Source organism: Strix aluco, chromosome 1 (assembly GCF_031877795.1).
Source record: "Strix aluco isolate bStrAlu1 chromosome 1, bStrAlu1.hap1, whole genome shotgun sequence".
NCBI lineage: Eukaryota > Metazoa > Chordata > Aves > Strigiformes > Strigidae > Strix > Strix aluco.
This window is the reverse complement of record NC_133931.1, coordinates 162,145,483-162,160,829: the sequence shown is the minus strand read 5'-3', so window position 1 is coordinate 162,160,829 and position 15,347 is coordinate 162,145,483. Positions and strand designations below refer to the sequence as shown.

Below are 15,347 nucleotides of genomic sequence, written 5' to 3'. Positions count from 1 at the left end.
CTCAAATATCCTATTCTACCCTCCACACAAACAGGATCACCTCTTTCCATATCATGGCCTATAGTTTCCAGATGAAATTAATACTACTGGTAATGACAAGAAAAAGTCAATATTCAAAGATGTGTATTCACCTAAACTTAAAGCAAAAAAAACCCTGAAAGATCACCTTTCAGCTTCTCAACCACATTACATTTCAATGCCTTTCAGATATTAGCAGTTCTGCAGTCTGTCTCACGCTGAACACAGAAACAATCCAGTAGAAGAAAGGACATCTCTGTGTGCCACTTCTAGCTGTAAATCTATGGGTGCAATTGTTACTTCCAAATGAGAGCATCACGCAGGGACAGCAACTCCAGGGCTCTCAAAAGTCCCTGCTTATTCCACAGACAGGCTCCAGAGAAGTGGGCAGGAGTACCTGTAACGAGCAGAACTTCCCAAACACAACCCAGGAGGTTTGGGAGGCATCTTGGAGAATATATTTCCATTTATAAGCTGCTGTTAAGCTTTCAAGGTCTGCAGCACCTTTCTAAATTTCAAACTGAAGTTGCCTCTAACTCTTAAGTTTGATTTTGAGAGCAGTAACATTTTTTGTTGGAGCCTATTGAAAGATACTACTACATTTTAGATTTTTATCCCCAAAACATTTTTGCAAGCATGGTAATTTTCTTAAAGACCACCATTTCAGTTTCTCACCTGACACCAGTAATCTGACATTCACTTTTATACTAAAGGCTTTTTTTCCTGTGAGTTTTATTAAAAGCTTTAGATTTTACTTTTTTCAACTACTCTCCTTGACAACATTTGGAAACCACCCCATAAATCACTGTCAGTGGAGAGTTTTGTTATTAGAGCACTTAAGCCCCTCCCCTGCAAAATGCTGCAGAAAGAGCTGAAGAAGTAGGACCCAGATTTTCAGAGGTATTTAAGAGGCCAAGCTCACTTTGAAATTGAAGAGCCCCTAAACATCTTTAAAGACCCTGGCCCTAAATCTCTACAAGGATTCCTCACTGACACTCTCTGACTGCTCTCCAACAAGGCTGGGGGGAAGCCCTCCATAAAAAGCTGTCCCAGTCTCCTGCCACTCAGTGATGCTGTGAAGCTAGCGGTGAGTTAAGAAAAGTGCCCGCTTTGGGACTATCCAAAAAGTGCCTCGGTTGTCCCTCCAGAGTTTGAAAATGTGCCAGGGAGACAACAGGAGAGGCCAGTGGCTCCCCCCTCTACAAAGCAAATGGGGACCCCCTTCCATGAGTTCCTCTGCTGGTGGCAACTCAGACTGCTCTCACTGTCCAATGCACTGCACATAGCTGGCCATCATGGTTCAAGCCACATTGCCATGAAAAGTCATTGCTTTAATTGTTGCATTTTAAGGCAGTGTTTCCAGTTACCAGTTTGCATTTCCAGAAAGAAAATCTAATTTCCTTTTTTTTCCTCCCTCCTTTTTCTTCTTCTATGGGGAGATGAAGGAAGGGGAATTCTTGTCAATAGAAATTAAAATGCAGTAAATGAACAAGTGCACCTCGTGAACCAGCACTGTATTTTCCTTGCTGTGGTCTTTTGTTCATGGCGCAAATTGATTTTGAGAGGACACTAACACTGGGTAATCTAACCCGGGCAGTTATGTGGGGCCCAATCCTTACAAAGCACAAGTCCAGGCACAGTCAGTGGGAACTGAGGGCAATCAATACGTTTGGAGGGTTAATCCTATGAAATGTGCAATAAGCAGTTCCACTTCCCCAGATAGATACCGAAGCTTCAAAACCAGCAGAATAAATCCCTGGTAAGGGGAGGGGGGGGAGAAAAAGAAGTGAGTTCCTGCTTTCAGCTACATTCAGTGCAACCTCTTCGAGATGAAGGGATGTACCAGAAGGAGAATCCCTGCCAGGGCCATTCCTGTATATACAGATTTTTAGATCAGAGCCAACTGAACTGTCACTCCTTTTTACTTAAGACAATTCTTCAGGCTTTACTAATTAGGTACTAACAATTCTTTCAGATGAGCTGTGAAACCAAGAGAAGAATACCAGCAGTATGTTTTAAATCAAAGTGTTTACATCAGGAATGATTCATTTTTTCCATGAGGAATGACTTGTGAGACAGGCAGTCTTAGCACTACCATAAATCTGCGTGGGAATTAGATTTGGGGAAGAGAATAACAAAGGGGAGTTGCTATCCCCACCTCCCCTGCCTCAGCCCCACCTCTAGAGACAGAATTTACATTAACAAGGGGCTCCAGCTACCACTGCAATCAGTGTTTGAGAACACAGGGTTTTAAATTCATTTAAGAAACACTGCGATTATGCTCAGCAACCCTGCTCTCCTCAAAAAAAAGGTGCAATCCATGAAAGGAAACTCCAGCATTTTTGTCATCTGCCCTAAAGCTTTTAAAAAGAAAAAAAGCTTTAAGAAGTTAAAAAACCAAAACCAAACCCCCCACACTTTGTGGTTAAGAAATTCATCACAAAAAAAGCGCCAGAAAACAGAAATTTCTGGTTTAGGCCTGTATGTTTTCCCTTTTATCTCTTGGAGGATAGAGGGCTGCAAGCTGAGCACGAGGCCGCTCTCTCATTCTCTGTTGCTAAATGGTTGAGGGGCTCTGGCAGTGTAGAAGGGCCGCCAGCTCCATAGCACGTTTCATCCCAGCTGTTTGAAAAGCCGGTCCACTTGAAACACAACCATTATCCCCACCCACACTCTGCAGGAGAGCAAACTCCCCCTCAATGAGGTATTTATTCCACATATATGGTAACTATTATTTCCAACATTTACAACATCAGTCATTTTAATTAGGAAAAAAATTATACCAACAAAAAGGCCTGCAACGCACATACACAGAGACACGCATATTTACACGTAGAAATGCAAAGCATTCAAGTTGTTTCTAATAACTGCAGCTCCTGGAGGGGACATGCGTTCCACACACAATTGACTTAAATGTTCTTTTTCTTTTCTTGCCATAAAAATATACAGATGTCCTTCAAAAAAATTATTTTCCCTTTTCCTGTGTTACAGGAAGCCTGCCCACACTTTTAAATACAAAGTGGGTATAAATAGAAGCACAAATTAGGCATCTTGAAAAGTCTGTATTTTCCAACCACAGGGAAACTAAGGAATTACTGTGAGTGTTTACATACCCAGCTATGTTGAATTAAAACAGCATTTTCTATCCATATGCCCAGAAAAAACTGCTAAGAAACTAAGGGAAGGGAATGATAGCCTTGCTGGTTCTTCACCTGTTGCTACATTTGGACTGGGGTATGTTTACATTATTTAGCCTTCTTCATATGGACCACTGTAAGTGTCAGCCTGAATACAGTCACCACTTTGATGAAAGCATGTCTGACATATAAATGATACAACTACTATGAAAGTTTCAGTAAGCCTGTCTGCTTTCCTATAAATCTAACTAGACATTTGTCTCTTTAGTTGTCCTTCTGTATCACGTTTATTAAAGGTAAATAAAAGCATGATGGCTCTTTATATGACATTAATAGCTTGAGGGATTTTATAAATCAGTGAGTACAAATGTACGACTCGCTGTAGCAGTGGTGAAGCAGGTCTGCCCATCTGATGTCTTCTGACTTTGACTCTGCTTTAAGATCACGTTGCTCATTCAAAATTAACTCAAGTCCTGTTCCTCTACTGTTATATGCTGGGTAACTTCTGCTGTTCTCTCAACTTCTGACATCAATGTTTTTCCAGTAGCCCACACATCCTAACTAGCTAGCGTTACTGGCCACAATGCAGACATAGTAGCTTCACTAAACCTTGAGAACTCTTGTCAAAAGGCAAATTCAATAAAATAAAATAAAACAAATGCGAACCACTCAGACTCATTCTGACCAGCTGTCCCATTTTCTCCCATTTGAATCTTCAGTAGTATCAATAACACTTTGAACTAGATTTAAGGTGTGAGCTTGCAGCTGGTCAGACGGTCAAAAAATTTGGGGGTTGCATTAACAAACCATAAGTTACGAATAGTGTCTCCAACCCACAAGCTATTATTTCTACACGCTGCTGCTCGTGAGCAGTTGTTTGCTCTGCACATTCACGCCTCTCTGGCAGACGAGTCTGCCACTGGTGTGCTGCAGCACATCCTCCTCAGCAGAAAGATGAGTAACTCCCCCAGAGGGTTTGAGCGGGGCTGTGCGAGAGAGGAGGAAGAGGGTGTACAGAAACCGACTGCCTACACTGGAAGAGAGCTCAAAAGCTTAACTACAAACTTTTCCCCTAAATACTGATCTAAACTATAAAGACAACAAGCGTTCATTTTCTTATAATACCTCCAATCCTTATTAACAATCAGGCTTTTTTTTTTTTAAAAAAAAAAAAGGAGGTTGGTGAGACTTAAGGTTGTGTGAGACATACTTTGATCTGCACCCTGATGAGTGAACATTCCCCTTTGCTGCTAGCCCAACTAATGAAGGGATAAAATTAGCTTTTATCCCTGGCACTTTCTTTAGCAAAAAAACATGCACTAATCAGCTGTCCTCACTAATCAGTCGTCTGGCTAATGACCTTTTGCCTTAAAACACTAAAATTTCTGAATGATGTGGAAAAAAAACCCAAAACAGACTGGCCCCTCTTTGTGGGTCTTAAGCCTATCATCTGGAACTGGAGACTGGAAGGTTAAATGGCAAATCTGTATCCTGACTGGGTGATAAATCTATAATCAAAAGGCACAAGCCTTGACACCTCAAGATGTACTTCATTACTACACAACTAAATGTTTTTTTTCCCCCTCTTTCTTTTTTTGTAAACTAGAAGCAGATGAAAAAAATTGCTTAACTCTCTCATATTTTGCCTGTGGAGAAATCCATTCCACATCTGTGTTCAAGTGTCAGTTAATTTCTTACTTTTTTATTAATGCCTGAGCAGGAATTCAGAAGTTGAAACCATTTGCCTTCTCCCCCCTACCCCTCCCCGCCCCCCAACTTCAGGGAACTGTAGCTGGGAAAGAAAATTGCAAAACCACTCCATCAGCCTGCATACTCAAACACACACATGAATCCCTAAAAAACCTCCAAAACAAAGCAAAAACCCCCAAAACACAGTAATATACCTTCCAATCCACACACACCCACCCCCGCCACCCCCCTCACCCCAAAATTCTCATTGTATAAGGCACGGTCCTTCCTCCTCTTAATACCATACTTTAACAGTGTTTTGAAAGAGGGATTTTAAGGCCTGTTTCATTTTCCTTCTGTGCTTTCTTTAATGAGGCTTTTTTCTTCATGTATTAAGAAGGTGGAGCAAATGCAACCCTGGACAGCTGAGGAGGATTAGCAACAGATGAGATGTCCTGTGGAAGTTGCTTTGCAGAGGCCTGTGATAATTTTGAGCTGCAGTGCATCTGCCCCCTGGTTTTTAACTTCAGAAAGAAAGGTTGTATTCCCTCAAACCACCCCCCACCAGACAAAGCAGTTCTCCCTGGGGACGATGCAAGGCAACAAATAAAACTGCATTAAATTTGACAGCCTTGACAGCCTTCCAAGTTTGCATCCCAAAATGAACCGGCAGTAGATACTCACGGTAATGAGGGTCCATGTAACCGTTTCGGGGGTCCATGGTAAAGAGCGTCCCGCGGTAAGGTACAGAAGGTTCGGGAAGGTGCGATATAGATCCATGGATCTCCTTCTTGATTAATGAGGCCCTTTCCTCGCTCGACGTGGAAGGCTCTTCACTGATCTTGCCGAGGCCTTGCCCACCCTGCGGCTGCATTGTGATCGCGTTCCTTCTCTCTCTGTGATAGGTCTGCCCAGGACTTTCATCCTCTGCAAAAAAACGAGGGAGAAGAAAGAGAGAAGGGAAAGAGAAAGAGAGACACACACTTTTAGCCCATTTATAGCAAACACAATAAAGAAAAGTTCTCCCCCCCGCCCTCCTCCTCACGGTGTAAGTTTGTGACAGTAGGTGTATGCGTGGCTATGAGAGATGGTCTGGGGAAGCCCGACCGTTCGGAGCGGGCAGCTGCCGAGCGGTAGATCATAGTCACCCATGCGCCGATGCTCCTACCGGCAGGGCTATCAATCCTGTGAGAACAGACACAGGCTTGCTGTTTTCTTGCCTCTGGGACAAGGAGACTGGGAGTTTGGGCTGCCTGATGGGGAGGCAAAAAACAATTTGTCACAAAGAGGAGAAGATGAACCCCGCTGGCTGGGCCTAAATCAAACCTAGCCACCCACTGCTGCTCTGCAGCCTGGCTCCAGTCCCTGGAGGTTTGCTTGTGTGAGAGGCTGGAGCCTTGCAGGAAGGTCATTAGCCATCAGAAGTAAGGTGGGCAACAAAAAAATGGGCAAAATTGCTCAAGATAGAGCACCAGCAGCACCAGGCAGGCACAAGTGAGGCCACCCGCTCTAACAGTGTCACCGCACGGATGTGTGTGCAGGGTGGTGGAGCACGCTTCCCCTCCTTCTTTTTCCCCATATCCACACAGAGAAACCCACAAATTCTTAATGAACAAGGGGAAAAAGAAAGTACATTAGGAGGGTCAAACCCAAGCCCTAGTCTGGAGTACACCTCTAGGCCTGTGGTACCACTTGTGAGGGGACAAGGGCCTCCTGACAACAGCTCCACCAGCCTCCCTTGCAGGCAGCCCTAGGACCGGGTGCTGAACCAACCCTCTGCTCCCTTGCGAATTTTAACCCCCAGGGACCACGTGCACCCTTCAAAAACCAGGCCTAACGGTTCCATTCCTCAAAAGCCAGATGCATGTTCCCAGGTATGTTTCACACGGGACATGTGGTGGAGGGGTTTTGTTAGTTACACAGGTCTCTACTGTAAATGTTCTCCTTACATGGCATTATTGCTTTAAAATACAAAGACATTTATCTAAACAAGCACCATTGCTGGCTGTAATCCTTGGCCAATATCCATGCTCCAGGTACAGCCTTGTTCAATCAGCCATGCTGCACGCGTGGCTGTACACCAGTACATCTTGAAGAGGTACTGATAAATATGCTTAGCTTCAAAAGTTGCTCAGCAGTTCTAGCAGAACATGAAGAACTTCAGATTATTAAACACCAGGCACAAAAAAGGTAACTAGAAAGGAAATTAAAACACCCCTAGGAAATAAAACTGAGGTACACTTACTCTACAACCCACATGCAAGGAAGGATCATTGACAACAGTGTCAAGATTGCACCTCAGTTGTCAGAGATTTGTCAGGGCTAAATTTTTACTGGTACCTTGCCCGAGTGTATTCATTCACACAGCGAAAGCACCAGCCAGCAAGTCACCAAGAGACTACTTTCACCAAGCCTGGCACCAGCAAAACTCAACCTATTTGCCTTCATATGAACTAGATTAGAAACAGGCGCCATACATACGTATACATACCTGGATCTGAATTTTGGCCATTATATGCATAAAATAGCTACACCAGTACTTTGAATGGGGTGCTCTCTAGGCTTCTCCCTGCCCCCTCTCCTTCCAAGCAGCAACAACAAGAAAACCCAGCAGCATAGCCTATTGAGCGCTTAATTATTTTTCTATCTCCAAGTATTACAGCAACCGGGGTCTGCTGACTTATCAGCATCTTCCAGGGACTGAATTCTTTTTACAGCCAGCAGTAATTCTCCATACAGAGCATTTCCAGGGTTGGGACTGAGAAGAAAGAGTTAATAGAAACGGACAACAACACTGCAGAGTTTAAACCCTTTGCCCTTTTCTACTTTTTATTAATATGCACAGGCACCAGTCCCTGCTCTGGATTAGCAGGGTTTAAGGTTTCAACTTTTTACACCAAAGCTGGTTTTAGTTAGAGAACTGCAAAAGGGAGTCTAAAACTTTAAAACTTATATGAGGTTTTTAGAAAGCTGCTTGTATAACTAAAAAATAAAAAAATATATCACCCCAAAGTCATATTTTCCATCACATTTCTCTCTAGCTGAAGTCTTTTATGTTAAATTTCAACCTAGAGTGAACTTTCACTGATGAGATGTAAACTCTTGTAAAAATAGGGGATTACACTCCATTTGAAATCCTGACAGACCCTTAAGAAGAGCAAGCTAACCTGTGCTACCTCAGCATGGAAAGAAGCAAGCTGGAGTGATTTGTGGGGCTGTATAATCAATCCGAGGATCAGATATGATTTCAATTCTTTTACTCTTCCATATAAAGATAATATTTGTTAAAAATGCCATCCTGGGATACAACAAGAAGCTGACGTCTCTCTGCAGGCTCCACTTTTATTCTTTCCTTCTCAAAACATGCATGTGTCATGAATCAAGGTACTAGCAACTGCTATGGAACAAGCTGATTTTCCAAATTGCTGAATGAAATTCAAAACCTACTTTCAGTAACTTTGAAACTAAAGGAAAAATGTGTTTTGCTTTAATAAGCTTTCCTCTTTTTTTTTGGGTTCCTCGAGGAAAAAAAGAAAACAAAAAAGCAGTATTTTTCCTTCTGCATCAACCACCTCTCTTCCCATTATGAAATTACTGCCGCGTGCTGTTAGAAGTCAAACATTTCCGTACGTTGTCTGCCATATAAAAATTCCCCCAGAAGTATTTTTTTTTTTAAGTAAACATGATGGCATTTTTGCAATAATAAGGCATATTCAGCAGCCAAACATCTTGCTAAGCGTTTACTTCACGCTCTGCACCACTGAGCTGCTTTTGATAGGGGGCAGATGAGAAACTTGACAGCACCCGCGCTCCAGGACACGAACAGGCGAGCGGTTTGCAGGAGCTCCCCGGGCGCCGAGCGGGAAACTCCTCTTGCAGTAACGCTACCGACTCTCGCAACGGCAGGCGAGCCACTCCAGTGTGCCAAAAGGCGGAAAGCTGTCTAATCTTGTTCTGTTTCAGCTGAATCGTTCAATAGTTTTAAGAGTAAGTGCGGGCAAGCCGCGCCAGGCCAAATTATTGACAGAAACATACTGTCCACCATGGCAACAAGTGGGAGTCTATAGCAAAAATGTAAGCAAACAGCCCACTTCTCCAGCAGCATCTGCCAAAGGGGTTTACAGCCAAATACAGGACAACTGTTACTGCTCTTCTCACATTTTAGAAGTGGCCAGCTTTAGGGTCAAAAGAAACATTCAATTTACTAAAACCTTGCAGAGAGACAAATGCCAAAGTTAAAGGGACTGATCCTCCCTCATTGGTACGTGCTTCCCACTGGTGGGACTCCACTGACTGCAGCATAATTCATCCTACCTTTTGCAGGTGTAAGAGAGAGGGGTTAAATAAGAAAAAAGAAAAAAGTAATCAGGCCCCAAGAGTAATCTGCATAAACTTCTCTTTCTTCAGGTATACCCTACTCTGTCTTAACAAGCCAGTAGCCAGAGACACATGTTACAAGTGCCCATCCTGGAACAATCGCATTAATCCAAGATTCTCCCATCCCCTGAGAAATACTCAATTTAGTCCTGCTATCCTGACCAGAAGCAGTTTCTGTTAGAAGTGCTGAGCACCAAGGAGCATCTCATTTAATCAACAAGCTTTTTCAAAAAAACTCACACTGGACAGCATGCCTGCATAAACACACTTTTAATTGCTCAGCTAATTTACGCAGAAAATTAAAAATCAGGACAAACCAAAACCTAATGCAAAAATCCATTAAACTTTTTTTACCTGTTGAACTTTTTTTGTTCTTTTTTTATTGTAGACCAATACAAAGTACAAGCTTTTTTACTTTAAACCTCTTAAAGTCAGCAACTAAAAAAAGTTGAAATCTATTGATACACTACAATAAAAATCAGCCTCAACACACTTCAGAGAGACCTCTGCTTAAACAAGACAACACCAGCCCAGTTAAACCTGTTTATGTATTAAGTTTCATTACCACATTTCTGCATGCAACTTGCAGAGAGAGCATTACTGTCTCATGAGCAACCTGCCGATGCACTTCGGCTGGGTAAGAGAAGAGACAAGGTACTTACAACTCAGTCCAAGAGACCCTGGCTGACGCTCCCTCCAAGCTCTTCTCTTGACCAAAATTCTCTGGCTACCGGGATGTGGGCATTCCTCCCTCTCTTTTCCTCTCTCTCCCTTCCCCCCCCATCCCCCCCGCCCCGTCTCCCTCCCTCTCTCTCAGAGGCAGTGCTTCTCCCATTAGAGGAATTAAAAGTGGTTGGTGCCATGCTAAATTTAACAAGCTCATTAGTATTCTTCCTGTGTGCTTCCTAGTGAACTCTCCCTATTCAAGCGGCTCTCTCTAGCTGAGGGGTCAGGCGGCTAATCATTAAATCAAACTAATGTCACCCTATCACAATCGGCCTAAGAGAAGGAGGGTTTATTATTTCAGTTTATGCTAAATAAACGGTTTTACAAATGGTCTCCAAGCAAGGTCAACAGCAGCTTCAATTACAAGACAAACTTAACAAGAGTTGCTATAAACCAAGTGCTCCATATTGACCTAAGCACAAGCTCGGCTCCGCATATTGCCACTAGCAGGATTGTACAGGAATGCATATTGTAAAATAAAGGAAAGGGTAATCTTTTCTTTGCCAGAATTTGTGACTGCACAGAGACTGCTCATTCACCTCTCCCCAACCAGCTTGCTGCTCAGCTCAATTCACCCCACACAAAGGCTGAAGACCAGACCTCAATGGACCGAGTGAAACATGTTCAAAACTAGGCTCTCTATTGTGACTGAATTTCTTAACATCTTTTCAAAAAGCGGAGAATGCCTTGAGGCTAAAGGAAGAAACAGGCTAATGGTGAATTGGGAATACTGAGCAAATTTCAGAGCCCTTTCCTCCTAGCTTTTGAGGTTGAAAGCAAGCTCTTTCCTTTCAAGTTTCAAAGTCCTTTTTCCTCCCGCAGTGTCACAGAAGGATTTGAAAAGAAGGTAATTGTGCTCACAGTCCCCCTGATCAGAGCTTACGTCCTATTTCTGGTATTTCAGAATACTTCTTGCAATAATGGTGCATATAGCTCAATCCCTTAACCGTCCTGCACTCTGCAATTGCTCATTAAATGAACAATTGCTGGTATAAAATGCCTTTTATGTTCAAGGTCTGGATATAAGATAAGCATTCTAGTACTCTAAATTTGGTTTACTAAGGAAACTCTCCATCATTAAATTACAAAACTGAAGTCAGAATATCAGTCTTTCCCAGAAAAGTAGCATTTTAGGTTGCTGTGAGACAGAAGGAAGGTGGGGGAGATGGAATGTAAAAAAGATTGACTACTTCGATTCTTAATAGAATAGATACCTAAGTAAGAAAGCAGTTTCCCCTCACGTTTAAAAGGTCTAAGTTTTTGAGACTTGGTATTTTCTTACTTGAAGTGATGCAATAGAGCAATTGCCAGGCTCGTTAGGACATGTGCATCTGTGCCTTCATGGATACACATGCTGATCGCTACTCTCTGACCACCTTAAGAGGAAAGCAGGAGGAAATACATCTGTAGGACTGTGCCTGCCTTTAAAAACAGTGTGTGTTGTAACCAAAGTTTTGGTTTGGGTGGGTACGGTAGTTTAAATTAGGCACTCTTGGTCCCAAGTTTGTTATTTTCCTGCGTTTGGAGCAACTGCACATGAAGTACATGCTCTGGAAATACTAACACAGATATGAAGCACAATGCTCATAAATGGTTTTAAAAATAGACTCCAACCATACGAGAGGCTACAAAATCTGTTAGATAACAAGTACAGTACTCACTTTATTTACAGTGCTTAAGCATACCTTATACAAGACTTTTGTGCTTATAAATAGCATACATTATCTGAGCTCACCACTGAAAATGTATAGATTTTTATTTCCATTTGTAATGGATTTTCAGCTTAGTTATTTTCCCATTACCATATGTATAGTATTTTCCAGGAACTGATTTGTGACCTTTGGAATATGAATACACATCTCTTTTCTCTGGGGTTTTTTGTTTGTTTTGAGAAAACCTGTTATATTCTTGTTTGTCATCTTTAACTTTCACTGGAAGAAAAAGGATTTATCAACAAGGCAGAAAGCAGACCCAATCCCAACAATATCTACACAATACCCCCCACCCCCTTGTTGTTTTCCACAAATGACACATACATTCATTCTTGCTGCATCTACAGCACAACTCAATTCAGTCCTGTTTTTGAAAGAACAGAGGAAGCCAGAACACAGTGCATCAATACAGTTTCTATGACTTTCGAAACAGAGCCTGATCCTGCGCTCCTCTGGGTCAATGGCAGAGCTCCCACCGACCTGCAGGAGACAAAACTGGGCCTGTACAGAGCTCACACTGCCCCAACACTAAGCCAGAGATACATTGCTGTCAGCAGAACATGGCTCACAGCCTTTTCCAGCTGTGCACGTAACTCTTCCCCAAGACTGCTGGGGAACCTGCTAATGGTGTGAAACAGCTTAAAATTCAGCTAAACTTTTTCAGACACTTTGATCAGAGAGCTTTCTTAGTAGCGATGTCTCTACCTCAATTTCTTGATTATCCAGATGAATTTGCACTGCTTGGTGCCTCCCCAACTGCTCCCAGCTAAAACCAAGGGGCTGAATGCAGACACATGAAATTATGTAAAATAAAACCACCTTTTAAATTTTCATACAAGCAAACACCTACTGGATTTAACGGGGAGTCTGCATCTACAAACCCCAGCATGAGACCTACAGGGAAATGCTAAAACTCTCATTTAAACCCAATTTAAAAATCCTACGTGGGGAACACAAGAGGTAGCTGCAGACACAGCTACCTACACACAAAGGTACAGGGTGCTGTGGAAACCTCCTTGTCAGTCCTGGGACTCTCAGAAGGCAGACAAGGAGGTTGCTCCTTGGGCTGGGCTGCCTCACACCTGATCCTACATCTCGCTGATCACACGGGACATGGGGAAAAGGAGTAACATTTGGCTATATGCCTGAGGTTACTGACCTCACACTCGAGCCATCCCACTGATTTCAGTGACTCTGGGTCAAGCCGCGGCAGTCGCTTGCTGCGAACCAGCTTCTGTGGTATCCTGTTGGCCAAGTCCGCCGAGAGCTGCCAACCAGCCGATACATGGAGGAGCCTGAGCCCCTGCCATGCCCAGCCCCAGCCCGCGGGGCTGCGAGTCTCAGGGAAGCTAACGGGGGCTCTAATTCTCAGCAACTCGCACAGACTCCAAAGAAGTGGGAGCCTCACTTCTGAACAAGCCCTCTCCCAGCTTGTTTCCACACAGGCTTTAAAATAACAAAAACAAACAATTTAAATCAAAACAGCTGAAAACCATTTTCTCCCTTTCCAAGTTCAGGGCTCGATGTTTCTCCCATGGCAGACGGCGGATTATTGCAGTGATACTTAACACCACTCGCAAGCACAGCCCCCAGCGCTATGGTTTAGGTGTTAGTGACAGCATTGACTGCTGCAGGAGAGAGACTAAACCCTGCACCCAGGTACTAGGCAGGTGGTGAGCTTTTAAGTTTACCTTCATGGGGCCTACAAGGCCCAAATCCTGCTTGCTTTACTCACACTGTAATCCTGGGGATTCAGTATAACTACTCGTGCAAGCAGAGCAAGAGGGATTCACATCCAGCATCAGAAATGCTCCGACCACTGGGCACAAATGGTCTGTGCCTGGAAAACGTATTGGAGATGTTTGTTAGCATGTGGAAATGCTGTATCATTTGTTTGATGAAAAAGGGACTCTTAGTAGAAGTGCTCTGTAGTTCCAGTGGACAAGAAAAAAAGAAAGCCTTAATGGAGAAATAGAAGACCTTTGAAGGTAGAATTGGCAAAATTAACACGTAGTGTGTGATTTCTCCTTTTAAACTTGCAGAACTAGAAGGCAGACAAAAACATCTCCTTTTCTTGGTATATTAAAATTTATTTTTATTTTGCTACTCGAGGATTGGGAAATTCACATGAGAAAAAAATCTCTTGCAAAAAAAACAATCTTACTTTTTCATTTCCCCTTTTAAAAAGTGTTCCACCTTACGAAATTCAGCAAAGACTGCAAGTTACTGCATGACAGCCCCAGCAAACTGGAACATTTGCTCCAAGTCTGCTGATCAGGGCTAAAACCCAAGCTTTGCACTTTCAGAGTATCTCCAGGATTACTGCTCTTCTCCAACATCTAGCCTCTTCAAAGAGTCATAAAACTCAAATGTAACTTAGAGAAAGACTACGGACATCAGGATCTGGCTACTGGCAGTCATTTCTCAGAAGGGAAAAGCTCCTCAGCCTCTTGCAAAGCACTCGAAAGAATCCTGATTTGAAAACACTATGAAGTTCCTTCCATTAGCCAGTTATTAGACTGTTAGTCACTGCTTACTTTGAGCGGCTAATTAGTTACATCAAAGGCACTACAATAAATTCCCAGGAGGGTTTTAGGGGGGAAAAAATATATTTCTCAACCATCTAATAGCGCATTTATGCCTATCTGAGGGTAACTGCCTCATTTCACTAAGAGACTGGGGGACATATTCTGTGGTACTGTCACTTTCTACCAAGCCAGCAGCAACACCAGGCCTTAAAGCTGTTTTACAAAGCTGTTTGTAGCCTGATATAAATTTGATTAGCCATGCTTAGAAGCCACAAAAGAGCAAAAGAGGAGTTATAAACCCTTTGGTGCACCATCTCCCTTTGTAACATCTACAGCCCAGACACCTTGGTCTTGACGGAATAAAAAAAAAGTTACTGTAATTGGTGCTGCATACAGAGTTGGTATTTCTTCCCTTTTTCCTTTAGTGGGTTCAAACTGCTAAACGCAATCATTAGTCAATCACTAAGTGGTTAGCAAGAATCCAGAGCCATGGCGACCCTTCAGTTTAGATGGCAGATATCACCTATTTAATTGCAAAATTTATTTATTGCTGCATCCTTTTGCACAGTTGCAGTAAGAGTCAGTGTTTCCATTATATCCCTGTACTTCTGGCCTCTGAAGCATACCAGTTGTTTAAAAATATGTTATGGGTTACTCTGCCCTAATTTACGGTGGCTGCAATCTCAGTTGCAAACAATGATTTCATCAAGGTCTCAGGGCAAAATTTGAATTCCATATAATTTTTCTGTGTGCAGATGTATATGTATTTCGATGTACACATAGGTATACACACGTGTGGTCACATGCACTCACAAATTCAGCTCCACCTTACATTATATAAAATCCAAACAACTGCAGATGAGGCTCTGCATGATACATGGATGTCTGTGCGTAAGTGTCCACACAGGCATGGTGGATACCTGAACACAGAAATAAGACTTTTCACATTCCTCATCGGTAGTCTAAATAATTCAGGAGAAGAATGCTGCAAAACAAATGCAAGACTTACAACAAAGGATGTTTTCAAGTAAAGAAAAAACCTCCCCAGAAAACTCAAGTCCTGTACACCAAATGGTTTGATTCTTTGAATGATCTTCTGCACATCAGTGTCTTAGTTAAAAACTGCAGAGCTACTAATCCACAGATATTGTCAAATATTC

General features: G+C 42.7%; 1 protein-coding gene across 1 annotated transcript in view; it reads right to left on the bottom strand.

The window, feature by feature from the left end:
* GLI3 (GLI family zinc finger 3) overlaps window positions 1-15,347 on the bottom strand; it is a 208,799-nt gene that overhangs the window by 136,304 nt on the left and 57,148 nt on the right. Inside the window, exon 3 of the mRNA XM_074843243.1 lies at window positions 5,529-5,771. Coding sequence (XP_074699344.1) covers window positions 5,529-5,771 — 243 coding nt within the window. The remainder of the gene's footprint in view (window positions 1-5,528; window positions 5,772-15,347) is intronic.